Source organism: Myxine glutinosa, chromosome 7, assembly GCF_964187855.1.
Source record: "Myxine glutinosa chromosome 7, kmMyxGlut1.1, whole genome shotgun sequence".
Taxonomy (NCBI): domain Eukaryota; kingdom Metazoa; phylum Chordata; class Myxini; order Myxiniformes; family Myxinidae; genus Myxine; species Myxine glutinosa.
In genome coordinates this window covers 124,100,130-124,127,616 of record NC_136267.1, presented here as the reverse complement: position 1 = coordinate 124,127,616, position 27,487 = coordinate 124,100,130, and the positions used below count along the sequence as shown (strand labels likewise).

The window sequence follows — 27,487 nt, the reverse complement described above, 5'->3', positions numbered from 1 at the left end:
AATTGCTTAACCCCACTTTTGCTTCGCATGCGGGGTAAAAAGAAACACCATCAATAACTTAAACAGAGGCATAACACCCTCACATGCAGCCATAACTACCACAGATAACATACATCGTGGACAAAAACAAACAAACTGGCAACACTAGGGTACACGGGCCGTAAAACAAGTGCCAAGTATGGGGCCTCCACACACACGTAACCACGGTGGCATGAAATATGCAAATCCCTTCCCAGCAGTTCTCTGATCATGTATATGTAAGCAGGCTGCGGTTCGATTCCGGTATTAAGGGCATGGCCACAAGAGGAGACCTCAGCAACTTTGGAAGAGGTGTAATTGTTGGTGGGCATTTGGCAAGCGCTTGCATGAGAAAGGATGCGGAAATTGCTAACGTGTCACGAGGAACTGTTTCGAAGGTGATGTCAGCCTGGGAATAAGAAGGAAAGATGTCATGAACAAAAGGCAAAGGTGGGTGGAAGAGCATACTCGACAAGCGTGATCTACGGGCATTAATCCGTCTGTGAGACCAAACATGAGCGCAATGGTGGACAAACTGTGCGGAGTTCAATGGGGGTCGTGAGAATCCTGTATCGTCAAAATTGCTCAGAAGGGAACTTCACAAGGCGGTATAGCACAGCTGGGTTGTTATGTACAAACCACTCGTAACAACTGGCAACCGCCCGTTTGCGGGTCCAGTGGTGCATGAAATGTAGACAATGAAATGTCGAACGGTGGAACAATATGATGTTGTTCCCTGTTGCCTGGATTTGTCAGGGCAGTGCAGTCATGGTCAGAATGCCTATCGTTCCCTATGGACCTGCCTTTTCCATATCGTCTGTCTGTCCATCACTGTCTCTCTCACTCTGCTCTGTGAAAGCGGGGTACACCATTCTGGATGTGGGGGATCTCTGGGTCGCTCCTGGCAGATCGATCTGTTGTCTCCGTGCCGCGGGCTTGTTCGAGAGAACTGTCCGGGGCTATACAACAACAACAACAACAACAACAACAACAACAACAACAACAACAACAACCTATCATACAGTCATATGCAAGTTTTAATGGCAAGGCATCATGCACACGATACTTTCCCAAGGCCTTAAGGCTCAGTCCACTTTCACATATTCATTAATATTTTCATGTACAACATTCCACAACCACCTGCGAACATAGAAATAGCCTCATATAAGAAGGATGTAACCCTTACCTTTTCCCAGAGCAACGTCAACACAGCCACAGAACAACTTTAACCCTTCCTCAGCGCCCTACAAACCTAGCTCACCATGAACAGACGAAAGGGAGCTCACCCTCAAAATCAACAGTCTCTCTTTCAACAAATTACACCGAGGAACATAGCACAACATAACACACATCCCTATAACACACACACACACACACACACACACACACACACACACACACACACACACACACACACACACACACACACACACACACACACACACAATGCTTGGTATCACTTTTAGCGCATCCACGTCATTCTCAAATCACATCACAAACATTTAAAAAAAAGTATGCACACCCAGGCCGAACACACTTGGGGCAACACAAACTAAACAACAACAACAACAACATGCATTTTAAGGCCATTTTCCCATGACCATGATGTACCAAAGTTTGTTCATGGAATTAAAAAAAAAAATCGGGTCCTGAGGGGTCTACTGGGTGGGTTGCTCCCCCAAAATAGGAATTTGTTTTTTTCTCAGAAACTACACACACAACAACAACATGCATTTTAAGGCCATTTTCCCTGCTAGAGCGGGGGTTAGCCTTGCGGTCCCTATGACGATCTTCTCCATCTTCCCCTATTTTCTGCATCTCTCCTTGTTAACCCCCTTGCCCGCATTTCTTCTTCCACCATCTTTAGCCAAGTCTTTCTCGGTCTTCCCCGCCCTCTGCTTCCTTCTACATTAATTTCCATCACTTCCAGCAACATTCCATTTCCAGCAACACAAACTAAACAACCTCACAAATATACAAACAGTACATTGGATCAGTCATATACTATGCCAATTCCCCCTGGGCCTCCAGCTTCTCAAATGCATTTCAACACCATACAAAACAAAGCCCTTTGCATAATCACAGGTTGCACATCAACAACAACCATTGAGCACCTACAAGTAGAGAAAAATGTTCAAAATAAATAAATAAATAAAAGACGACTTGGGCATGAAAGGTGCGCAGTTCCTTGCAGCTGCAAGTGCCAACCCCAATCACCCGTGTCACTACATGTCCAACCAGCCACAGACCCCTAGATCCATTAAGACTACAACACAAAGACAACTTTCAAAACATCCCCCCACCGATCAACAACACAAAAATTTTTAACGAAACATTCATACCCACATCACCATAAGCGCAATGAATAACCTGGGCCCAAACAGTATCCCGACCTTCAAACCCTCACCTATCGATGACACATAAATTACTTCCGAGGTCTGATCATGTTCACCTTTCACGCCTTTGCGATGGACACCACGCACAGCGCTCACAGTACAAACATAGACTCAGACGACATCACCGACGATACCTGCAACTTCTGCCAGGCCGTCCCACACACAACAAAACACATCATGGAAGACCGAGCGGTTCTGGCTCAATGAAGGCAACAGCACAACTTTTTTGACGTGAGGGATATCTGGGTCGCTCCCGGGAGATCGATGGGCTATCTTCGTGCCACAGACCTGTTTGAGCAGAACTGGTTGGGGCTAATCAACCCCCCCCCCCCCCCCCATACCTGCTGGACTTCAATAGGAACCGTTTAAACCTTTCTAATTTTGTGCGGCAGCAAAGTGAGGGCAACTTAGAGTTTTTAAATGGACATCGATATCATAAAAACAAAAGCAAAGCACTTTTTAGGGTAAAGTTTTCATCGGAGCCAATAACCAAAAGCAATTCTTCATCAAAAGTCATATTTTGTTTGATTGATGCCTGTCAAAGGGCCCTTTAATCCATGACGTCAGATGGGCCCCTATAATCTACTGGTATGAAGCAGAGGAAATGCCGTGGTAGGGGTGTCAGAGGATTACATCAGGGCCAATTTCAAATATTCTATTGAATAGTTGGCCTCGTGAAATAAATTCAGGCCTCAAGACGTTTGTTAACCTGTAAGCAATAGTTTAACATTTGATCATCATAAGGAAATCTTGTAAAAATTCCTTTGGCGGTGAGAAGAATCAGGTTATCATGCGTGTTAACAAATGCTACTTCCTTCACCGATATGTGATTGACATGTGATTTTGTGAGCCTTAACATGTTTACACAACCAGCACACGTCCGCAGCTGCTCACACGTTCCTGCGTTGCAGCTGCGATGCCCTCCTCGCTCTCCTCGTCAAACTCATCGTCACTCCATTCCCAAGCACCATCTTCAGTCTTGTGTAGGTGTCCGCTGGAGCCAGGCACACGACGGACCTGACGGGCAGGAGAGCCACGAGGTTAGCTCGTATCCAAGCCGACGAGCCCCTCTAGACTCGTAACGGTTCACGTCTCATCCCAAAACGCCAACACCAGCACCGCCCGTAGACGATTTCCATCACAATCCACCATATAAACCCTCGAGTACCTTCCGAGAACGCTGGCCAATCGTGGGACCCCTGTTCAGAAGCTTGTCCACAAGGTATTCCTTGGCCTGTTTGGAAAGAACACCCGTCTCCCAGTCTCATCATGGTGAAAATGTCATTATTAGTCATGTTTTCTGATTTCATTTCAAATTCTTGGAAGCAGATTGTAAAAGCTAGAACAGCTATGTACTATTCCCTCAACCCACAGGGGGGCGAACAAGTTCTACTTCATGCTCGATGACTGTTGGCGATGTTGGAAATCAATTTTGCCTCTCGCACACCAGAACATCAAATACTCCACCATGTTTGGATTGAACTACATTTCCCCAGTTTCCATTACCCAATCTCTGCTTTACAAAGAAAAAGCATGAAAAAGGAGAACATTAGAGAGATAGGAGTGCACTGTGAGCACCTACCACCCTCCACCCAGCAAACCCTTGCCCTTTTCCTGGCCTCTTGCCAAACAAACCTTTGCTTTCTGAAAGAATTTGCTTTTCAGGAGCTCGGCTGCTGTAGGTCTGAAAAAAACAAAAACAGCAAAACAAAACAAACAAAAAAATGACTAAGTGCACAAAAGGGTCTTTTCTTACCCTGGCATCCCTCCTTAAAATAAAAAGAACAACAACAACGAAATACATCATCAGTTCTAACAATAACATAATGTTTTGATTAATCAGAAAGTAAATGGATAGCACGTATTCACAATTCTTTGCACAGCAACTTCCCAGACCACTTAGATAGCGTTGCTGTTCTCCGATAGTCACCAAGACACTTACAAAACCCCCCATTAACCCACGGCCCATGGTATGCCAGCCCTTAGATCAGGGGATTTTAAGGAGAAACACCCCATCCCCTCCCTCTCATTTTTGGATGATGTATCTCATTTGGTTTGTAGATGCTCTATCTATCTATAATTCCAGTAATCTCTGTCTGTACGTTTGTACGTTTGTACGTCTGTTTGTCTGTGACCGCTGTTTCTCGACAACCACGGGTCCGATATACTTGAAACTTGCCAGGTATATTGCTGGGGACCCGAGGATGTGCCTTTTCAAGGTTTCATATTAATCGGACAATTACTTACCGAGCTATGTCCAAAAAACGATTCAACCAATCAGAGAGCAGCGAACGATCGCGTGTGCCGAACGTGGCGGGCACACTCTGCCTCGGATGGCACATTTGAGAGCGTATTCATTTATTTCACGTTTGCAAACTATGTTGGCGCTATGTTGGCGTTAAACGATGTTTTAAAACTAATAAAAACGAATTTGCGATTCATTCGCTTTCCTGCGCGTTTGTGTACGCGATGGCGATTTCTTTACCAAACTCCGGAAGCCGTTCGCTTTGGACCGAACCATTTCATGTAAATAGAGGGGGGGGATTGTCACCACTCGCAAGCCGTTCGCTTTGGACCAAACCATTTCATGTAAATAGAGGGGGGGATATAATTTTAGATAGATATAGTACGGGCATGCCCTAGTCCTTTCAATGCTGAGTGTCAAATGAGGAAGCAGCACATACCATATATAATCTTTGGTACGACTAAGCCAGGGTCAGGATAGAACTGCTGTCCTATCAGTCTCAGAGCAGATGCTCTAAACTCTGCTCGAGATGGTTTTGTCCAAATGAAGACAACTGACATTTTTGAGGTATTAAAAAAAATAAAAAAATAAAAATCATGGATCTGCCAATTGTCGGACATCTGGCACATCTGCGATATGGCATCTTTCACAGAGATGTTCAACCATCTGCCTGCTCATCGGCTTAGGGTGACCTGGAAGACGAGCCCTGTGGCATTTTCTACTATGACTTTTCACCTCCGCCACCTAAGGTGGACAGAGGTTATGTTTTCACCCGTTTATCCATCTGTCTGTCTGTGAGCATGATATCTCAAAACGTTGTGGATGGATTCAGATGAAACTTGGTGGACGAGTTGGTTAGGTGACAAGAACAAGTCGATCCGATTATTCTTTCCATCTGGATGCAGATCCGGCCTATCAGTGGAATACAAAACGTAAACCGTTTCGCCTGTCCGATGTATATGCTCTACCGAGTGCCATTCTACAGGAGTGAACATTGTTTTTCCTTTCACAACACAACATTACACGTGGTCTTTCCGTTGGTCTTCAGACTTCAAAAAGAGAGAGAGAGAGCATGACAGAGGGCTATGAGTGGGGGTGGGGGGAGTTTGAGGGAGACCGAAAAAAGAGGGGAGAGGGAGGGGACAGAGGGAGAGAGAGAGAGAGTGAGAGTGAGAGTGAGAGAGCGAGAGAGAGAGAGAGAGAGAGAGAGAGAGAGAGAGAGAGAGAGCGAGAGAGCGAGAGAGCGAGAGAGCGAGAGAGAGAGAGAGAGAGAGAGAGAGAGAGAGAGAAAGAAAGAAGAAATTATGAGATAAAGTTCTTGCAACTTCTTTTCTTTTGCAAGTCCAACTATTCTTTTGCAATACCTGTTTCATCGCAATACAGGAAAGATTAATAAACCCAATGCTTCCCTATACTTCCCACTGCTTCTTTTTTGCCGTCCAGCAATCCAGCAGATTTATTGCAGAAAATGGAAAAACATTTTCCCTTCCTTCAAATGAAGTGCGCAATCCCCCTCGAGTAAAAACTAAAGTTCTCCTTCATATCAATGCACAGTTTGAATGAAAATGTCTGCACACAAACCAACGATGAGGATGGATAATACAGTACTTGTTGTAATAAATCGTATCGCCCCCACCAAATAATATAAATAATGCACACAATATATATTTCCCATTGGTGAGAAAGCCACCAAACGGCTTTGCAAACAGATACAAGAGTTCACCAGTAAACTGGAGAGAAACCTCGTTTGAGTCAGAAATCTGCTAATTGGGAGATATCCGACACATCTATAAACATTCATCCCAGTGTATTGCAACAAGTCTTATCATCAGATGTCTCATTTAAAAAAATTCCAATCTACCATATAAAACACAATGCCAGTTTGTTTGTTCGTACAGATGTCTGTCCCCCTTCATGAGGGTAGGTTTTAAAGGCCAATCTTTAAACACAAACGTGTGTTCACTATGGTCTATTTTTGAGGTTAAAACAAACTTGAAAAACATTTTCCATAAAAGAGTAATTATGTCTCTTCTATTGGAATTGTAGATGGTGGCTTGCAAACTGAACCTCAAGGGCGGTGTACAACAACAACAACAACAACATGCATTTTAAAGGCCATTTTCCCTGCTAGAGCGGGGGTTAGCCTTGCGGTCCCCATGACAATCTTCTCCATTTTGCCCTATTTTCTGCATCTCTCCTTGTTAACCCCCTTGCCCGCATTTCTTCTTCCACCATCTTTAGCCAAGTCTTTCTCGGTCTTCCCCGTCTTCTACTTCCTTCTACATTCATTTCCATCACTCTTCTCAACCAGTCACTTTCATCCTTCCTCAACACATGACCAAGCCATCTCAACCTGTTCCTCTTCACAGCATCAATCACAGGCTCTATTCCCATCATCTTTCGCAATTTATCATTTGTCTTCCTCTCTCTCAACGATACTCCGCACATCCGTCGAACCATTCGCATTTCCACCCTTTCCAACCTTCGTTGCTGCTCTACGTTCATTACCCATGTCTCGCTCCCATAAATCATAACACTTCTCACACATGCAGCATACACCTTTCCCTTCAGCTTCAACGACACTCCCCTCATCATCAGCACGCCACTCAATTCCCGAAACTTCTTCCATGCACATCTCACTCGAGCAACCGTTGCCGAGTCCGATCCACCTTCTCCATTCAGCATGTCTCCGAGGTAGCAAAATGTTTTCACACCTTCCAGCTTCACGCCATCTCCAAGATCCAACTCAACATTTCCTCCATCTGCAGCTCCCTCTGTGCACACCTTACATTTGAATGTAGCTGCCACACTGGTTAATGACCCTCTCAGACCACTACATTTTTGATGAACCCACTCAGCGCACATTGTACACTGAATGGAGTTCACTCCGACACCCTTCCTACACACAGCACAGGGCCACTTCCCAGTTCTTTCCACCTCACCACATGCTTTACCACTTGCCATCACCTTCGTCTTTCCGATATTCACCTTCAGACCTTTTGTCTCCATACATTCCTTCCACGTGTTCATCTTTTCCTTCAGTCCATCCATACTTTCCGCAATCAACACCAGATCATCTGCATACAACAACTCCCACGGTAAACCCTCCTTTACGTTCTGAGCCAGCACCTCCATCACAGCTACAAATAGTAGTGGACTTAGTACCGACCCCTGATGCACTCCCACCTTCACCTCAAACTCACCACTGTTCCCGTCCTTCGTCCTTACAGCTGTGCGTGCTCTTTTGTACATTGCCATCACCACTCTGATCAACCATTCCTCCACTCCTAACTTCCTCAATGCCCATGTCAATACTTTGCGTGGAACCCGATCAAATGCTTTCTCCAGATCAACAAACCCAAGAAACAACTTCTTCCTCTTCTCCATGTACTTCTCCTGCAACTGCCTCACAATGAAAAGCGCGTCTGTCGTTCCTCTTCCTGGCATAAATCCAAACTGTATTTCGTCGATCTTCACTTTCTTCCTTATCCTCCTCTCCAACACCCTTTCCAATACCTTCATTCCATGCTCCAATAACTTTATCGCTCGGTACGAGCCACACTCCAGAGGGTCACCTTTCCCCTTGTATAGAGGGACGAGGGTACTCAGTTCCCAATCCACTGGAATGCGGCCTTCTTTCACCACCAGATTACAGATCTCTGTCATTCTCTTCACACCCCAACTTCCTGCTGCCTTCAACATATCTCCCACAACTCCCGTCGGCCCTCCCGCTTTTCTACCCTTCATTGCTTTTATCGCTTCCTCAACTTCCTTCTCAGTTATCTTCTCTGCCGGTCCTAAAACTGGGTTACTCTCTATGTTGCCATCCCATTCATTCTCTGTATTCAACAGCATTTCCATATATCTTTTCCATCTTCCTTTAATTCCATCTGGGTCGACAACGATTTGTCCCACTTCATCCTTCAAGCAGCTCACCCCCATCACATCACACCTCTCTTTCGCTATCTGCTTTGCAATCCTGAATACCGCTCTCTGACCCTCTTCCGAATCCAAGCGTTCTCCGAACATTTTCCTACATGCCTCCTGCGCCTTTGCTACCTCTTTCTTTGCAGCCTTCCTGGCTGCCTTATAACTTTCATGCTCTGCTGTTTCTGCTCCCGTACCCTTCGCCTTCTGCCACTCCTTGAACTTCTTCCTCTTCTCGTCAATCGTCTTTCCAACTTCATCATCCCACCACCATGTTTCCGAGTGCCTTGGTGGTCCTTTTGTCCATCCACATACCTCACCAACGGCTCCCAACAGACTAGCTTTCATTGACATCCAACCACTTTCAAGCTCAACCACATCATCCTCGACCTTACTCAGCCTCTCTTTTAATGCCTCCCTTACTGTCACCTCTTTCAACCTCCACACCTTCATTCTCGGTTGGTACTTCACCCGCCGAGCTCTCCTCGCACCTTTCACCCTTAAGGGCGGTGTACGGAAGCGATTTTTAAAAAAAACAATTTTTTTTTAAAATGTGCATATATGTATATGTATGTATGTATAATGTATATATATATACATACTAGCCGAAACCCGTGGAACATCCATGGAAGGGAGGATGTGGTGTATGGATAGAGTGTACCATTATGGATGGCATAGGGGAGCGCTCATGGGATTGTCTTCTCCCGTTATGCTCCAATTTTTTCTCTTTAAGTTAAGTCCAATCAGTCCTTTCTGCTCGAAGTGCTCAGGCCATGCCTTCCCGCTCTCATACTTTTATTGCCGTTCGGTGTAGAAAGGGATTGACATATCGTTCGTCTGTTTTCAGCTCGTTATCTTTAAGCTTCCTTACGTCTCGCCACCTGCTACACCTCTCTGAGTTACGAGGATTTATGCAACGCACCCCGAGTATCGCAACGTCACTCCATTTAACTTTATTAAAATGACGATAAAGACGTTTCCTTATATATCCTAATTTAAAATGTTCAAGGGAATAAAAAGACCATTTGGTTCACACCACCCATGTTCACACCACTCGACTGTCCAATCAGCGGACGGCTCGCTTCGCCTTCGCCCAGCAGACGCCAATACGATGGCGTCGTAAGATGGCGTCGTATCGGCAGTTAATCGGATGCTTTTGGACCCCAACGTCGGCTAATTCAGATTTTTAGAGTATGGCTGTACGTGATAAACAAAGAGCGCGGTTCGTAGATCGTAAATCCATTAGTGCCGTGGGCATCGGGTCACTGGGTGCGGCGTAAAAGGGATAACAAAGTCGAGTCCTTACGGTATTATTATATATATATAGATATATATATATAGATATATCTATATATATATATATATCTATATATATATATATATATCTATATATATATATATATATCTATATATATATATATATATCTATATATATATATATATATCTATATATATATATATATATATCTATATATATATATATATATATATATATCTATATATATATATATATATATATATATCTATATATATATATATATATCTATATATATATATATATATATCTATATATATATATATATATATATATATATATATATATATATATATATATATATATATATATATATATATATATATATATATATATATATATATATATATATATATATATATATATATATATATATATATATATATATATATATATATATATATATCAAACCTAAAGTGCCACACCCTATATAAATCTTATTAGAGCGCAGCAACATAGATTCTGTCCAGTCACTGAAAGAACTGTGTAACGAGCAAACAGCAAATCAAAGTTTGTTTGTGAAGGATACACAAAGCAAAGAATTGTGGCAAACTACAGGTTTTATTTGGAGGTGTATGCCACTCTTAAAAAGGTTTGTGGAAGAGGAGACTCTTAAAAGGATATGTGTTAGACGAGACTCTTAAAAGGGTACTTGGAAACGGAGACTGTTAAAAGGGTACGTGGAAGAGGAGACTCTTAAAAAGGTACGTGGAAGAGGAGACTCTTAAAAAGGTACGTGGAAGAGGAGACTCTTAAAAAGGTATGTGGAAGAGGAGACTCTTAAAAAGGTACGTGGAAGAGGAGACTCTCAAAAGGGTACGTGGAAGAGGAGACTCTCAAAAGGGTACGTGGAAGAGGAGACTCAAAAGGGTACGTGGAAGAGGAGACTCTCAAAAGGGTACGAAGAAGTGGAGACTCTCAAAAGGGTACGAAGAAGAGGAGACTCTCAAAAGGGTAAGTGGAAGATGAGACTCTTAAACGTATGTAGAACCAGCACTGATAAATCATACAAATGGCTGAGGTAGAAAGCTGAAACTTTCAAGAAGTGAACTTTCAAGATAAGTGATGAAACTATGAAGATATAGAACACTATATTTTTTTAAAGTTAAAATGTGCAGAAAAAATGGCCACTTCACTGTCATAGAACCCATGATGGTTATTTTCTCGATTGATTTCACAGATCTCAAACAATATGGTCTGAGACAATTAGACAGAATCTTACTGCAGCCACCATTACCCTGATCCTCACCACTCGACCCGTTGGAGATCGGAAAAAGTGGAGTAACATTATCCTGAAAGTGCCCATGCTGAGCCTTCACCAAGGCCCCCCCCCCCACCCCAAATAAAGTCAAGCAAGTCAAAGATCTACCTGCTTCCCATTTATATATTCGCGGAGAGAGAACATCCATGAAAGCCCGTCCCCTTACCAACCTCGGTACTTGCTCGATGATTCTATAACCATAAGTAACAGGAAATCTCTCGCACCCTGGTGAGCCATCTACACAAGTTAAAGTCTAACTAAATGATAACTTGCCCCGTTTTTACCTTATTCAACGCTCGTCATAAACATCTCACCTCAACAAGCCTTACACAATACCCAGTCATATACAACAAACAATTTGTTTCATTATTGAATCCACTGTACGAATACATCACCTTAACATACACTAACAAAGCCTGATACACTTGCGAAATGCAGTGGACCTCTCACGCCCCAAAATAAATTGCACTGAACGCTCACAAAACCCTCTTCATTTACCTCTACCTTGAACTTTGAAGAGGAACATAATGAATCTCACATTAACCAGCATTAACCAGACAAACCTCTTGGCAGGATCTTTCTGCAGACATTGAGATATGAGCTTTCTGAAGGACTTCCCGTACTTCTTGAGAATCTCTTTATCCTCCACCCCGGTATCCAGGGTTGGTGGATCATTTTGTAGCGTGAGCATCAGCACCTAAATGTTAAAAAAGCAGAAGTTAAACCAAACAAACAAGCTTCAACAGTGGCTGGTTCAGGTTACAGGAATATTATCCTCCAAGTTATCCGAATATTCTGGAATCAACTCAGATCCAAATACGAGGGTCCCTTAAAATTGGTTTCCCAAACACGCGGATGTAAGACTCATTCCTACATGTGAAAACCCAACCGGGTTAAAACTTGCAAAGAAATCAACGGTGGCCCTAGACTTCTGAATAAGTCCAAACAAGAATAAGTTGGGTTCAGCGTTATAGTTACTTGGCCAAACCCATGGCATCCCTCGACTCTGATTCTGCAACTGGACCTGACGGCATCAGCCCACGGGTCCTAAAATCCAGTTCTTCCGCTCTTTCACTCCCTCTCTCTCTCTCTGTTCTCTTCACCCTCTCTTTTGCTCAAGGTCATCTGCCATCTGCTTGGAAATCAGCCAACATCACCGCTTTGCACAAGGAAGGTGCAAAAACAGATCCCACCAACTACAGACCAATCAGCCTTCTCCCAATTATCAGCAAAGTCATGGAATCCATCATTGCTTCAGATATGAAATCTTTCCTCTTCTCCAATGGCTTGATCTCTGATCATCAATTTGGTTTCAGACCAGGTCACTCGACTCTGGACATGCTGCTTCTGCTTTCTCAACAATGGATGGAGGTCCTCAATGCCAAACAGGAAATTAGAGCTGTCTCCCTCGACATATCACGTGCCTTCGATATGGTCTGGCACCCCGCTCTGCTCACAAAACTCTCCTCTTTTGGTATCCATGGAAATCTCCACGCATGGCTGGCGGACTTCCTCTCTAGTCGTAGTCAACGTGTGGCCCTGAATGGGTTTCTCTCATCTCCTCTTCCTGTTCAGGCTGGAGTTCCCCAAGGCAGTGTTCTGGGCCCTGTGCTTTTTCTGGTCTTCATCAATGATCTCTCTGACTCTCTTGAAAATCCTCTCTATCTCTTTGCTGATGACTCTACTCTCTGTCGCTCCATTCTTCATCCCTCAGATCGGCAGTCTGCAGCCTCCTCACTCTCTGCAGACCTGGACAAAATCACAGACTGGGCAAACAAGTGGAACATGTCTTTCAATCCTGACAAATCTCACACTCTTACGATGTCTCTCCGAAAAGACCGACTGGACAACCCTCCCATCCACTTTCTGAATAATCCTCTCCAAGAAGTTCTGTCACTCAAGCTTTTGGGTCTCACTATCTACCATGATCTTTCCTGGGAAAACCACATTTCAAATCTGGCCTCCAAAGCCAGTCGCCGACTGGGCATCCTCCGTCGTGCGAAGTCCTTCCTTGGCACACCTGAGCTCAAAAATTTGCCACAATCAAGACTCTCTGCTCACCTTCACTCCTTCATTCCTCTTTTCTCCCACCTCTGGAACAAACTCCCTCAACTCTCTTCAATCCCACTCCACCCTCCAGGTCTTTAAAACAGCTGTTCACCACCATCTCTTATCTTCCCCAATCCAAAACCTTGATCTTTTCTACCCCGCTAATCTCACCCCAATTCCACTTTTTTGAAATACCAACTTCTGACCTGGAAGTCCTTGGTGTCCTTGTGTTTTATACTTCTCCCACCCCCCCCCCCCCCTTCCCACGCCTCCTCCCCCCAAGACCTCTCCCTCCCACACATCAAGCTGCTCTCAAATGTTGTGTTTGTGTGCTTCCCTTTCTCTCCCCATCTTGTCTTCTGCTCCCTCTTTTTATATATTTTGTTTGTCTGGTTGATTTGTTTGTGAAGTAAATGTTAGCTCTTTCACGAGACTCGATTCAGTATACATTTATATTTAATAATAAAAAAAAAAATTAAAAAAAAAAAAAAAAACCCTCCCCCCCCCCCAAATAAATGAATATAATATATATACAGACTTGGCATTTAATATGGAATATTTTTTTTTTTCTTGACTTGGGTTTACTTTCTGAAATCAGTATATCAATCTGGTGAGTTTATTTTACCCTTCAGTGATGTCTTTGTTGAAAGAACCATGTCACTGATTGTCTTTTGGAGCAAGAAGTCAATCACAGGATTATATCACAGGTGGCGTGACAAAATGTAAGGACAGGTACATTTGACGATTGGCTTCACAATCGGGTATATAAGGGTTGTTGCGTTCTGTATTCGTGGAAAACAACTGCTGCACATCTACAAAAGTTATTGCGGCTTCCTCTGGAGATGGTCCGTCAACTTGACAATGCTGTTTGTCATGGAGTGGTGGCTTTACGAAATTCTGGCATGAAACAGCGTGCTATTGCTCGGCAGTATGGCATCACTCAAGGTCAGGTGTCAAAGATCCTGAAACGAAATGCTCAGAGGGGTGTCCCTACTCCAATACCAAGGCCAGGATGTCCACGCAGAACCACAAGGAGAGATGATCGCCAGCTGCACCGGTTAGTCTGCAATGGCCGTACCAAGTCAGCTAATCGGCTTAGGGCTGAGTGGCAGCAACAGACAAATGTGCCTGTATCCAGAAGGCTAGTCAACCAACGACTGGTTCAAGCAGGCTATCGTGCCAGGCGTCCCCTGAGAAAGCCACGCCTGACCAGACAACACAGCCAGCGCCGATTGCAGTGGGCCAGAGAGCGCCGTCAATGGCAGCCAGGACACTGGAATCACATGACTTTCAGTGACGAGTCTAGATTTCTGGTCTATCGTCAAGATGGCCGCGTCCGAGTGCGCAGACAAGTGCATGAAGCCCACAACGAAGATTGTATAGTGCCAAGAGTCCAAGCTGGAGGTGGTGGGGTGACCGTTTGGGCTGCTTTTCATGCAGGGGGCAAAACTGACCTGGTTGTTCTGAATGGAAACCTGAACCAGTTCAAGTACAGGGTCATTCTGGAAGAAACATTGCTTCCATTTGCTCGTACAGTCTTTCGAGGAAACTTTGTCTTCCAAGATGACAATGCACGGCCTCATCGTGCTCGCATGATCCAACACTTTCTTGCTGACCGTGGTGTAGAGCATATGGAGTGGCCTGCCATGTCCCCGGATATGAATCCGATAGAGAACTTGTGGGCAGAATTAACGCGTCAAATCGACAACTTGGACCAGCAGCCTACCTCTGTGCGTGAATTGCAGCAGACTATTGTCACTGCATGGCAAGCGATTCCTGTCCAAACCTTGGCAAATCTCGTGAACAGCATGCCTCGACGTGTACGTGATCTCCTGAATGCACGTGGGGGTTACACGAAGTACTGAACTGTAATTTTACTGTCCGTAATCCCAGTCATAATTTAGCTTTTGTTGAAATTTTTTTTGGCTAATGTGCAAAATAAAGAGATACTTCTGGAAAACGTACAGAAGTTTAACACAGTACTGTCCGTGAATTGAGTTCGATATCAGTTTACATCACTTTCAAGGATCAATTTATTTGCATTCGAAATGTCAAATGTGATTTTTGTTTCTTTTAAAGGTCACATTAACAAAATCTAGAATAATTTCAACATAATTCCAATGAACTTTTGGTTCTAAGTCATCTTGAAAAGTAAGTTCACCCCCACAAAAAAACATATATTCCATATTAAATGCCAAGTCTGTATATATGTATGTGTATATATATATAGAATCTCTGCAGCATCTGAGAAAGAAAACGTTTCTAGCAGATTCATAGGCCAAGACACCAGAGGAAAGGCCTCTTGCTTAATTGCACAAAAGCCTTCATCCACCTACAAAGCCTTCATCCGCAGCTTCATGAAGCATTGCTGTCCCCTTTGGGATGGCGCACCTGCCGCACACCTTTCTCAGCTTGACACAGTGAAAATCAAGGCCTTAAAGATCATTAAAATCTCCCAGGATGAAGAATCTATGGGCCGGGCCTATCATGTTCACATTGCAGACAGGTCGGTGGTCTCTCTGTCTTCTACTGCCCCCTTTCCGGTTTTGCACCCTCTGCACTTTCCGTGCTGTGCCCCCTCCCCCTTGCTTCTGCAATGCACACAGTGTCTGCCACACAACCCCCTTCTGGTGAAACCCAAAATCCAGACTCTCTGTTCACCTCCACACACTCGTTCCTTTTCTCCCCAACTGTGGAAGCACCTTCCACATTCTCTTCAATCTTATTGTTCCCTCCAGGTCTTCAAGGCAACCGATACCCACCATTTCAGATAATCCCCAATCCAAACAATGATATTTCCTGCTCCCGTTAACTCTCCCCAAGCCCATCTCTTTCCAACTTTCCTGTTTTCCTTCCTGAGAGTTTGCTTCTGTATCCATCTTGTGCATCCTGCATCACCACAAAGTTCTCCATTTTTTTCTCATATTCATTATTTTTGAAGTCCCTCTCTATTTTGTCCTTCAAACATGCTATTGTGCATTTCCCCCTCGCCTGTTGTTCTGTTTTGTTATGTTGCATCCTGATCCGTATTATGTTGTACCTCCTCCACAAACTTCGACCATTAAAAAAGGTTCAAGAATAATTAAGATTTTAAGCATTGATGGTTGAACCTTTAAGAGAGGTTCACGACAGGCCTTGCCTTCATGGGAGGGTATTTGTGGTATGGCGCAGCTCCAATTGCCAATTCAATAGCGGTGATGCCAAAACTCCACATGTCGGCTTTGAAATCGTAGCCACGAACCTAGAAAACAAAGAAGAAGAAAAAAATGAATACAAATGAAAATGAAGGAAAGAGTAAATCTCATCACAAGGAGCTGGAACTGATTAAACTATGCTGGTGCAGACAGAGGTCTTCACAAAAGATACATTAACAACAAGAAAGAGCAACCAGAGATTTCAGACCCTCGCCAGGACGCGTTTTAGTGGTTTTTAAGGCTTTTGTATTGAAACAAATAAGGCGGTGGAACCATATGTCCGATGACATCATTTTTTTTTTCCCTCCACCAATTTATCCATAGATGACGCTCAAGAAATTTCATCTTGATCAGATGAAGTTTTGTACTTGTCGAATTATGACATCATAAAGAAGGCACGTATGACATCATTAACATTTTTTATTCCACATGGAGAGTTCTTTACAATGAGGCATGTCTTAATTTTTTCTATGCAGCGCTTTCGGAGATATAGACTATAGTTTTTTGCAGTTTTTTGGTTTTCCCAAGATGGCGCCCTACCACGTGACCTATGACGTCATAATTATCATTTAAAAACTCTGCAGGTGGAGGTGCAACTGTGGTGAAAATTTCCTGTCAATCGGACCAATGGTTGCAGAGAAAAGCACATTTATTCTGTGCGGACAAACAAACAGAGACAGACAGACAGACAGCCAAACGGACGCAAATGCAATACCCTCTCCTCAGGCGAGGGTAATAACACCAACCAAACATAACAACATTCTATTCAGTCAATGCATATTTGACCTGCAGGTTGCATCATTACTGAGGCCTGTGTTGCTGATGCAGTGTCCCTACAGATGAGGACAGGAATTTAGAATTTTTCCAACGTACTCGCATACAATGGCCAATTATTTTCAACAGACGCCATGCTATTGTTAACATCCACCATCGAATACCAGCATAAGTGACAGCCGGCTTAACACCACCTCAACCTAAGAAGCACCAGGGTGAGAGTTTGCAGTCAGGTCGGGAATCAAACATGGATTAAACAGGTAAACGGCGAGTGCACTGCTGCTGAGATATACCGACAGCTCACAATAACATCAACACCCATTTTCACTTGGCATAACATGTACACATCACAAATCTAACAAGAAAGAATCTCAAAATGCCAAGCTTGTCCGCGTTTGCTTTGTACTCAAACTAAACTTGACGTAAACGAGGTTTGTTTGTTTTTGTATACATGGTCGAGATTCGTATAAGAACTAACACATAAACCATAAAATAAAGGGAGCAGGAGACAAGAGGCGGGGAGTGAAGGAAGCACAACAACATTAGGGAACATGGACATCAGGAGATCTGTGGAAGAGAGAGGGCAGGGGCGGGGTACACGGGACAAACAGGATGGACACTACAAGGGCTTTCAGGAAAGAAAACAGGGCATTTGAAGGAGGCGAGTTTGGCATGTATTAATGGGGGTAGAAAATGTCATGGTTTTGGATGGGGAAAGATATGAGATGGTAGTGAACAGCTGTTTTGAAAATCAGGAGGGAGGAGTGGGATTGAAGAGAGTTGTGGGAGTTTGTTCCAGTGGTGGTAAAAAAGAGGAATGAAAGAGTGAACGTGAGCATTAGTCCTGATTTTGGCAGTTTCACCAGAAGAGGGTTGCTGGAAGATCTTGTGCGTCCTGTAGGAATATTTGGGGGACAGAGCACCGACAGAGCTGGGGGAGCTAGGCCGGAGAGGAGTCGGTAGAAGATAGAAAGACCACCAACCGACCTGCAGTAAGAGAGTGGAAGGTCCTCAGAATCAGCTTCATCACAGGAGATACCAATGATTCTAAAAGCTTTGGTTTCAACAACGTAATGCCGAGCTAGGTGTGAGACAGGAGCACCAGCCCAGAGGAGAGAGCAGTATTCCATTGAGCTGCAGATGAAAGCTTTGTATGTGGTGAGGAGATCAGGTGTGCCAAGGAAGGACTTCGCACGACTTTGGATGCCCAGTCGGCGACTGGCTTTGGAGGCCGGCTTGTAAATGTGGTTTTCCCAGGAAAGTTCATGACAGATAGTGAGACCCAAAATCTTGAGTGACAGAACTTCTTCAAGAGGGTTGTTGAGAAAGTGGATGGGAGGGTTGTCCAGACGGTCTTTTCAACGAGACATAGTGAGAGTGTGAGATTTGTCAGGATTGAAAGACATGTTCCACTTGTTTGACCAGTCTGTGATTTTGTCCAGGTCTGCAGAGAGTGTTGAGGCTGCAGACTGCCGATCTGAAGGTTGAGATCTGGAGCGGCAGAGAGTGGAGTCATCAGCAAAGAGATAGAGAGGATTTTCCAGAGAGTCAGAGAGATCATTGATGAAGACCAGAAAAAGCACAGGGCCCAGAACACTACCTTGGGGAACTCCAGCCTGGACATGAGGAGATGGGAGAATTCCATTTAGAGCCACATGTTGACTATGACAGGAGAGGACCTCTGTGAGTCAAGTGTGGAGATTTCCATGGATAGTCCAGGAGTATTTGGCTATGACTGGGTAAGGTGGGTGCAGAGAGTGATGGGTTTGGGACTAAAGATTTTGAGGCAAACACAGAGTTGAGGCATTCAGCTCTTTCACGTACAGAGTCAGCCGTGTGGCCATTTGAGGAAAGGGAGGGGATGGAGGGGGACCAAACACCAGAAACAGATTTGACCAGACGCTACCAGGATTTGGAGGAGGGAGACAGGTTTGTGAGTTCTGTCTTGAGAGTGGAGAGATATTGTTCCTGGCTCTCCTGGGGATGGACACACATTTATTCCGAGCTTTGTGGAAGAAACCGAGATTGCCTTCAGTTGTATTAGCCTCGTCACTGACGGTCGGTAATACAAGCCTAGCTGGACCACAAATGACCTAAAATGGAGTAATCTGCATACCTGACTTGGACAGCTCTGCTTATACATGTTATAATGTGTTTTGCTCTTAGCACTCGAGGAAATTTCAGGTTGGCATTAATATGAAAAAGGGAGTTCTGCCCACAATCCCCAAATGGAAAAGAAAAAGAAAAAGCAAAAACAAACCTTACCAATGATTCAAACAAGAGTGCACCTATCAGATGACTTGCCACACTAGGTAGACTCGTTCAGGACAAGTCCTTTCTTGAAACCTCATGTACATGCCAAAACCCTCGTCACAGCAAACAAAACAATACATAATGGGTGAGTCCTGTACTTCAACTTGGATTACTCCATTAATGGGTCATATTTAAAGATGAAGGCCATTTTCTAGGCAGCAGCCATCATGAAACAAACATACATGACTTGCATTTTATCAGGTGGCTTCCAAAGTCAGTCTCCAAGTGGGCCTCCTCCGTCATACAAATTCCTTCCTTGGCACACCTGACCTCCTATCCACCTACAAGGCCTTCATTCACAGCTTTATGGAGTACTGCTCTCCCCTCTGGGCTGGCACCCCTGCAAACTCCCCCTCCCTTTTTCTGCAGGGCACACACGGTCCACCATCAACCCCCTTCTGGTGAAACTCCCCAACTCCAGAACCACTGCTCACCTCCACTCATTCGTTCCGCTATTTTCCCACCGTGGAGTAAACTTGCACACTCTCTTCAATCTCCTCCATCCCTCCAAATCTTCAAGACCAGCTGTTCACCACCATCTCAGATCATCCTCCATCCAAAACCATCATCTTTTTAAAATCCTCATTAACCCTGTCCCATTTCAAGCCCTCCACCTTCCAAATTTACAGTTTTTCCATCCTGAGCTTTTGCTTCTCTATCCATCGTGTCCAAACCATACGTTCTCCCCTACCCCTCTTTCCTTCCCACTTTCCTTATTTGTCCAAATGTCGCCCTATCGTATCCTTAAACCCAACTGGTGTTTCCCCTTTTTTGTGGTCCGTTTGTTCTGTTACATCCTGATCCATTCAGTGTCCTTCCTCTTCCATGAGTCTCGACTTTGTATACAAAAGAAATAAAATAAAATGCAGTCAGGCTTAACCATGCAGGTCTACACCTCCTCATCTGGCCTTGAAGCCATCGTTTTCAAAGAACAACTCCCCCTCAACAGCCAAACTGTTTGCAAGTGTTATGTAATGCCTAAGTCACACATAGGCGGATATTTTGGCGACTACCGGCGACTGCCGGCGATCAAGATTTTTCGGCGACCACTGGCGATTTCGGGCGGTCAAATATGGTCAGGCGGCAGTATGGCGACTGCAGGCGGCCACATTGCGACTGCATTGCGACGACGCCCCGAGTGGGATGGCGACTGTCGAAGATCGACGACGACTGCATTGCGGATGCACGGCGGCAGCGTGGCGACAGTCTGGCGGCTAGATTACGACCGATGGCGGATCGCGGCGACTGCATTGGGGCCGGGTGGCGGTTTACTCCGACGTCCGCAAGACTGCAATAAGACCGCCGGCGATTGGAGACGATTCACACAACTTTTAAAATCTTTATTTCTCTATTTTACATTTCACTTTATTCATTTCAATGATGTATGACATTAAAGCGCGGCGTTACGCGCGCTGCTTGTGAGCAAGGAGGAAGCGGACAAGCGGTAACATATAAATGTCTTTATTGTCAGACTACACTGTAACACTGTACTGTCCCGGGCTGGGCGCCCGGTGTATATCATGAGGCCACGCCTACCCCTGGTGCGTAGCCACCGCCCGCTTGGTGCGCGGAATGATGTCACCACGCCAGTGGGCTTTTGTGTCCGCCACACGCGCCCCCCCAGAATTCCCGCGCACCTGGAGGGCCAGTTTGCGGGGCAGACGAATGACCCGGCCGAAGCGCCCCCTGGCGATCGGCGGCGTCCGGGGTGCAGGGATGCCAGGTGGGATGCCCCTGGCTGCCCCTGGGATGGGTGCAGGACCGGGGGGCGGCGTGGCGGCGGGGCTGGGCGGTGCCGGGGGTCCGCCCGCAGGAGGTCGGCCCCGACGTGGGGGTCGGGCCACTGGCGGTGGATGGTCCACATCGAGGTGGGCCGGCTTGAGGCGGTCTACCGAAACGCGGTCAGGAGTACCGCCGATGTCCAGGGTGAAGTGCTTCGCCCCGGTCTCCAGCACGCGGAAAGGCCCGTCGTATGGGGGCCGCAGTGGTGTCCGATGGGCATCGTGGCGGACGAAGACGTACTCCGCCGTGCGAAGCTCCGGGGCGACGTGCGTCGGTGGGTGCCCGTGGCATGCCGTTGGCACCGGGGCGAACCTCTGGGCGGTCTCTTGCAGAGCGGAGCGCTGCTGTGCCGTGGACCATGGTGCCGTGGAGTCGGGGAGGAACTCGCCCGGCACCCGCAGCGGTTGCCCGAAGACCAACTCCGCTGCGGATGCGCGCAGGTCCTCCTTGGGCGCCGTCCGGAGGCCCAGCAGGACCCAGGGGAGCCTGTCGACCCAGCCGCCGTCGCGGAGGGTGGCCCGGAGCGCGGCCTTCAATGAGCGGTGAAATCGCTCACACAGGCCGTTAGCCTGGGGGTGGTAGGCCGTGGTTCGGTGCAGCCGGACCCCGAGCCCCTGCGCAACCGCCCCCCAGAGCTCCGAGGTGAACTGGGGGCCGCGGTCGGATGAGATGTCTGAGGGGGCGCCGAACCGGGCGACCCAGGTGGCGATGAAAGCCTGCGCGACATCGGCCGCCGTTGTCGACGCCAAGGGCACGGCCTCCGGCCACCGGGTGGTGCGGTCCACCATGGTGAGGACGTAGGTGAAACCCCGCGAGGGGGGCAGAGGTCCCACCAGGTCCACGTGGACGTGGTCAAACCGGCGTTCCGGCACCGTGAACGGGGCCAACGGGGCCTGGGTGTGCCGGTGCACCTTGGCGCGCTGGCACGCGAGGCACGTCCTGGCCCAGCCGCGGACGGCCTTCCGGAGGCCATGCCAGACGAACTTGTCGGCGATCAGCCTTTGGGAGGCCCTCGCGCCCGGGTGGGACAAGCCGTGGATGGCGTCAAACACCTGGCGCTGCCAGCCCGCGGGCACGATGGGGCAAGGCCGCCCGAGGGAGACGTCGCACAGGAGGGCCGCACCAGCGCCGTCGAACGGCACCTCGGTGACGCGGAGGCCCGTGACGGCGGTCCGCAAGGCCTGGACGTCGGGGTCAGCGGCCTGGTCCGCTGCCATCCGGGCATAGTCGATGCCGAGGTGGACTGCGTGGGCGACGGCCCGGGAAAGGCAATCCGCCACCGGGTTGTCCTTCCCCGCGACGTGCTGGATGTCCGTCGTGTACTCGGACACGGCCGAGAGGTGACGCTGCTGCCGGGCCGACCACGGCTCGGTGACCTTGCCCATCGCGAAGATCAACGGCTTGTGGTCGACGAAGGCAGTGAACGCACGGCCCTCGAGCAGATGGCGGAAGTGCCTGACCGCCAAGTGAAGTCCGAGCAACTCGCGGTCAAAGGTACTGTAACGGCGTTCGGGCGGGCGAAGCTGCCGGCTAAAGAACGCCAGCGGTTGCCAAGCTCCACGCACCCATTGCTCGTGCACCGCGCCCACCGCGTAGTCCGAGGCATCGGTGGTGAGGGCGATCGGTGCATCGGGCGCCGGGTGCGCGAGCATGGTGGCGTTAGCTAAGGCGAGCTTCGCGCCCGTGAACGCCGTGTCCATCTGCTCGGTCCAGGTAACGTCGCCTTTGCCCGGCTTACCTCGGAGAGCTTCGTGCAGGGGGCGCAGGAGCTGGGCGATACGGGGCAGGAACCGATGGTAAAAGTTCACCATGCCCAGGAACTCCTGCAGCCCTCTGATCGTGCGGGGGCGCGGAAACCCCTTCACCGCCTCCACCTTGGCCGGCAGGGGGACGGCTCCGTGCCTGGTGACACGGTGCCCCAGAAAATCGATTGTGGTGGCGCCGAACCGGCACTTTGCGGGGTTCACAATTAGGCCATGCTGGCCCAGGCGTTCGAAGAGCGTGCGGAGGTGGCGTAGGTGCTCTTCGCGGGACGCACTGGCGACGAGGATATCGTCCAGGTTGACAAAGACAAAATCCAAGTCGCGCAGGACGCTGTCCATCAGTCGCTGGAACGCCTGAGCCGCATTCTTCAGACCGAAGGGCATGCGCAGGAACTCGAAGAGTCCGAATGGCGTGATGACCGCCGTCTTCGGGACGTCCTCCGGCCTGACGGGGACCTGATGGTAGCCGCGTATGAGGTCCACCTTCGAGAAGAAGGACCTGCCCGCCAAACGGGCGGAAAAGTCCTGAATGTGGGGGACGGGGTAGCGGTCGGGAGTCGTAGCGTCATTGAGACGGCGATAGTCCCCGCACGGTCGCCATCCCCCGCCGGGCTTCGGCACGATGTGCAGCGGCGACGCCCAAGCGCTCTCTGAGCGCCGCACGATGCCGAGTCGCTCCAGGGTAGCGAACTCCGCTTTTGCCACCGCCAGCTTCGTCGGCTCGAGGCGGCGTGCCCGGGCGTAGACCGGTGGCCCGACGGTGGGGATGTGATGGGCCACCCCGTGCTTGACGGCCCCCGCCGAGAAGGTGGGCCGCGTGAGGGCCGGGAAGCCAGCGAGGAGGCGGGTGAATGCGTCCGCTGCCGGAAGCGTACAGCCCAACGTGGCCGGAACCGAATCGTTCGGCAAGCCGCTTGGCAAGCCGCTCGTTGAGCTGGGCAACGCGCAAGCGAGCGAGCTGAACGTCTCGGCCTGGACAAGCCGTCTGCGCTTGACGTCGACCAGGAGCCCATTAGCGCACAGGAAGTCCGCGCCAAGCAGTGCCATGGGCACGTCGGCAGTGACGAACGTCCATCGGAAAACCTGCCCTCCAAACCGCAGAGAGAGGCAGCGTTTTCCGTACGTACGGATGGGCGTCCCGTTCGCGGCAAGCAGCGTGGGGCCCCCACCCGCGGCGTGCTTGTCTGACGTGCCGGCGGGAATGACACTCACCTGCGCTCCCGTGTCGCACAGGTAACGTAGCCCGGAGAAGGTGTCCGTTATGAACAGCAGGCTGTTCGAACGGCCGGCGCTCATCGCCACTATTGAGCGCCAGCCCGGGCGTTTCCCGACCCGTGGAAGGAGCACGGCGGATGACACCGCCGAGCTTCGTGGCCGAACTTGGTGTGGAACCAGCACCAGGTGGTGGAGCTGGAGGAGCGCGGCTGGCTCCGCCAGGCCGGTGGAGTTGGCGGGTTTCCCCGCGGTGGCGGTTTTCGCCGCGGCGGTGGGCGGGGCGTGGCGGCGCTCACGAGGCGCGTATCAGCGTGCTGCTGAACATCAGCGTGCTGCTGAACATCAGCGTCGAGGGCCGTGAAGACCACGCCGACGCTCGCCCGCGTGTCCGAAGCGGCGAAATACCTGTCCGCCTCGGCTGCCAATGCTCGGGGTTCCGTTAGCTCGGTCCCGGCCAACGCAAGGCGAACCTGCGCTGGAAGTTGGCGCCGGAAAAGCGCCCGGAATAGCGAACCGGGGGCTTCGTCGCCCAACAGTGACAGCATATGGTCCATTCGGACCGACGGGCGCGTCTCACCGAGCTCGGGGAGATCCAGGAGGCGATCGGCACGTGCGTCGTCCGTGAGGCCGAACGTGGCTAGGAGTAGCCGCTTGAGTGTCTCGTACTTGTGGCCGTCCGGTGGGTGGCGAAGGACGGACACAACTCGAGCGGCCGTGCCGGGCCCGAGGGAGGCGACGACATGGCAGTAGCGCAGGTCGTCGTTGGTGAGGCGCCGAAGCTGAAACTGGGCTTCGGCTTGAACGAACCAGACCTCGGCCTGGGCCTCCCAAAACTCGGGAAGTTTAATCGCCAATGCCATGGCGTCGTGTTCGGAAGGATCGCTTCGGCGGATCCAACGTCGAGGGTCACCAGTAAAGCGCGGCGTTACGCGCGCTGCTTGTGAGCAAGGAGGAAGCGGACAAGCGGTAACATATAAATGTCTTTATTGTCAGACTACACTGTAACACTGTACTGTCCCGGGCTGGGCGCCCGGTGTATATCATGAGGCCACGCCTACCCCTGTTGCGTAGCCACCGCCCGCTTGGTGCGCGGAATGATGTCACCACGCCAGTGGGCTTTTGTGTCCGCCACAACATGAAGCATAAAGATGTTTGATGTACAATAAGAAAGTTAATAAAGATGTATCATTGTAATGTAATAATCAAACTTTTCTGCAGGGAGAGAGAATGGAAATAAAGTCCAACAAATTATTTCCACTGGTCCCAAGTCCCATAAATAAAGTTTCCAAAGGACCAAAGCCCCAAAAATAAAGTTCCCAAAAGTCCCAAGTCCAAACAATAAAGCCATATCCTTGTCGGCACCACAGGACCTCACTCCACGGAGACCCTCACACCATCCTGTCTTGCCATGGAATCGTGGTATGTCGTAATGCAGTCGCCAGGCAGTCGTATCACTGTCGCCAATGGCCGTAACTCGGCCGCCACTAGTCCTACTGCTGTCGTCGTCAGTCTCCCATAGCCGCAGGGGAGACGTGGCAGTTCTTCTGTAGTCGATACGCAGCCGCAACAGTGTCGGCCCGTAGTCGGGAAGATGCCGCAGGAAGGCCGTATGGCATTCGCATCTCTGCCGTGCTGGCTGGTGGGGCGATGCTGGGGCGATTGCGGAAGACTATGAGCGACTGGGTTGCGGCCGCTTTACGCTCTTATTACGGATACCGACGACAGCATGGCGGTTCCATCACGACAGCATGGCGGATTTTTTTCCATTGCGACTGAGCGCGCCGTTTTTAAACATTAAAAAAATTATTTTGCCCCTTTGCGGCTCTTGCCGACTGCAGGCGACCTGGGGAGGATAACCACGACTACAGGCGACCGTCCATTACGGTTTCATTACGATTGTCGGCGGGTGGTGGCGATTTTTCCAGTCGCCAGTAGTCGCCGACAAATCCGCCTATGTGTGACTTAGGCATAAGCAACTCACCCCTTGTGAAATTGAATTCAGGTTTACACTCTCCTGCTCTTTCACTCCACTTCATCCCGATCCAGCTATAAAATGCCACCCTGGTGCGTTTGTGCGTGTGCTCGTGCCATTCAACAGAAGGACGTTAAGCCGGAGGACCCTTCTGCTCGTACTGATCGTTGGTGGATGTTAAAGATCCCACGGTGTGTTTCGCAAAGAGAAGGCGAGTTATTGCCAGTACCCTGAATAAATAATTAATTAATGCACCTTCAGTCTGATTGCGATAATACTCCTTGGAGTTGTCTGCAATATAATGTAAGAAGAAGAAGAAGAAGGTCATGTGCTGGAGCAGCGACCCATCCAGTATCAGTTTAAGCCTACAAATGTTTCTCGACATTGTGATATGCCTCCCGAGCTCCGAAGAGAATTATGTAATTATTTAAAAGGAAGGCTGGGCTGAGAAATATTTGCCACAACTTAATTTGCTCCTCAAAGCATACCCCGATTGTCCCAGTTTTTGTATTTTGCTTAATCTTCACTTTTTTCCCTCCTCTCCACCTGCACCTCACCCACGTACACACCACCTACCGTTTCTTGAAGGAAGTTTGCAAGTGTGCTGCTCACAAAGCATCTCTGAACGTCACTTGATCAATCAGGTTTGCATATTTGGTCGTTACGCATGTTTGCCTCTGAGAAAGACCTAATTTGCATTTTTCATAAACATGTGCAAAGTTCAGGAATGTAGAAAGTGTGTAATAAAATGGCCAGACAGTGGAAAATATTTTTGAACAAAATTCGACTAAGATGACATTTTATGGCGTCCCATCACATTAGAAACATTACGTTTGTGTTCCTTATTTTTGGTTAAATATCATGGGCACTTGGACTCCAAACCAGAGCGCTCCGATTCAGCCCATACACCTCCATGATGACCATGTCTGCAGGGCCGGCTTTGTCAAAACACACAACGAGGAACCGTCAGAGACAATGGAAGGGGAACACAAGGCTGCCTGTCCTGTCTTAAATCGCAGGGATGCAAAATTTCCCAGAGATGATGGAAAGAAGAGCAGGCCCTTGTGTTAAGACCATGGCTAAATAGACCGTGCTATAAACCACTACTTGCAGAAACAATAGAAACAAGAATAATTGGAACAAGCATTCTGAGTATTGCGCTGCAATACATGTCTACCGGCAGTCTGTCGTCCGGAAAACTGTTGGGGAAATTCCCAAAGTTCAAAGTGCCATAACTTTGTCAAAAATGATCGAAACGTCGTA

At 48.2% G+C, this 27,487-nt stretch overlaps 1 protein-coding gene across 1 annotated transcript in view; it reads right to left on the bottom strand.

The window, feature by feature from the left end:
* The window catches only part of LOC137411550 (serine/threonine-protein kinase OSR1), an 89,283-nt gene that overhangs the window by 33,871 nt on the left and 27,925 nt on the right, over positions 1-27,487 (bottom strand). Inside the window, exons 7-11 of the mRNA XM_068096872.2 lie at positions 16,351-16,452; positions 11,726-11,859; positions 4,050-4,098; positions 3,583-3,648; positions 3,309-3,431 (exon numbers count right to left, since the gene is read on the bottom strand). Coding sequence (XP_067952973.2) covers positions 3,309-3,431; positions 3,583-3,648; positions 4,050-4,098; positions 11,726-11,859; positions 16,351-16,452 — 474 coding nt within the window. The remainder of the gene's footprint in view (positions 1-3,308; positions 3,432-3,582; positions 3,649-4,049; positions 4,099-11,725; positions 11,860-16,350; positions 16,453-27,487) is intronic.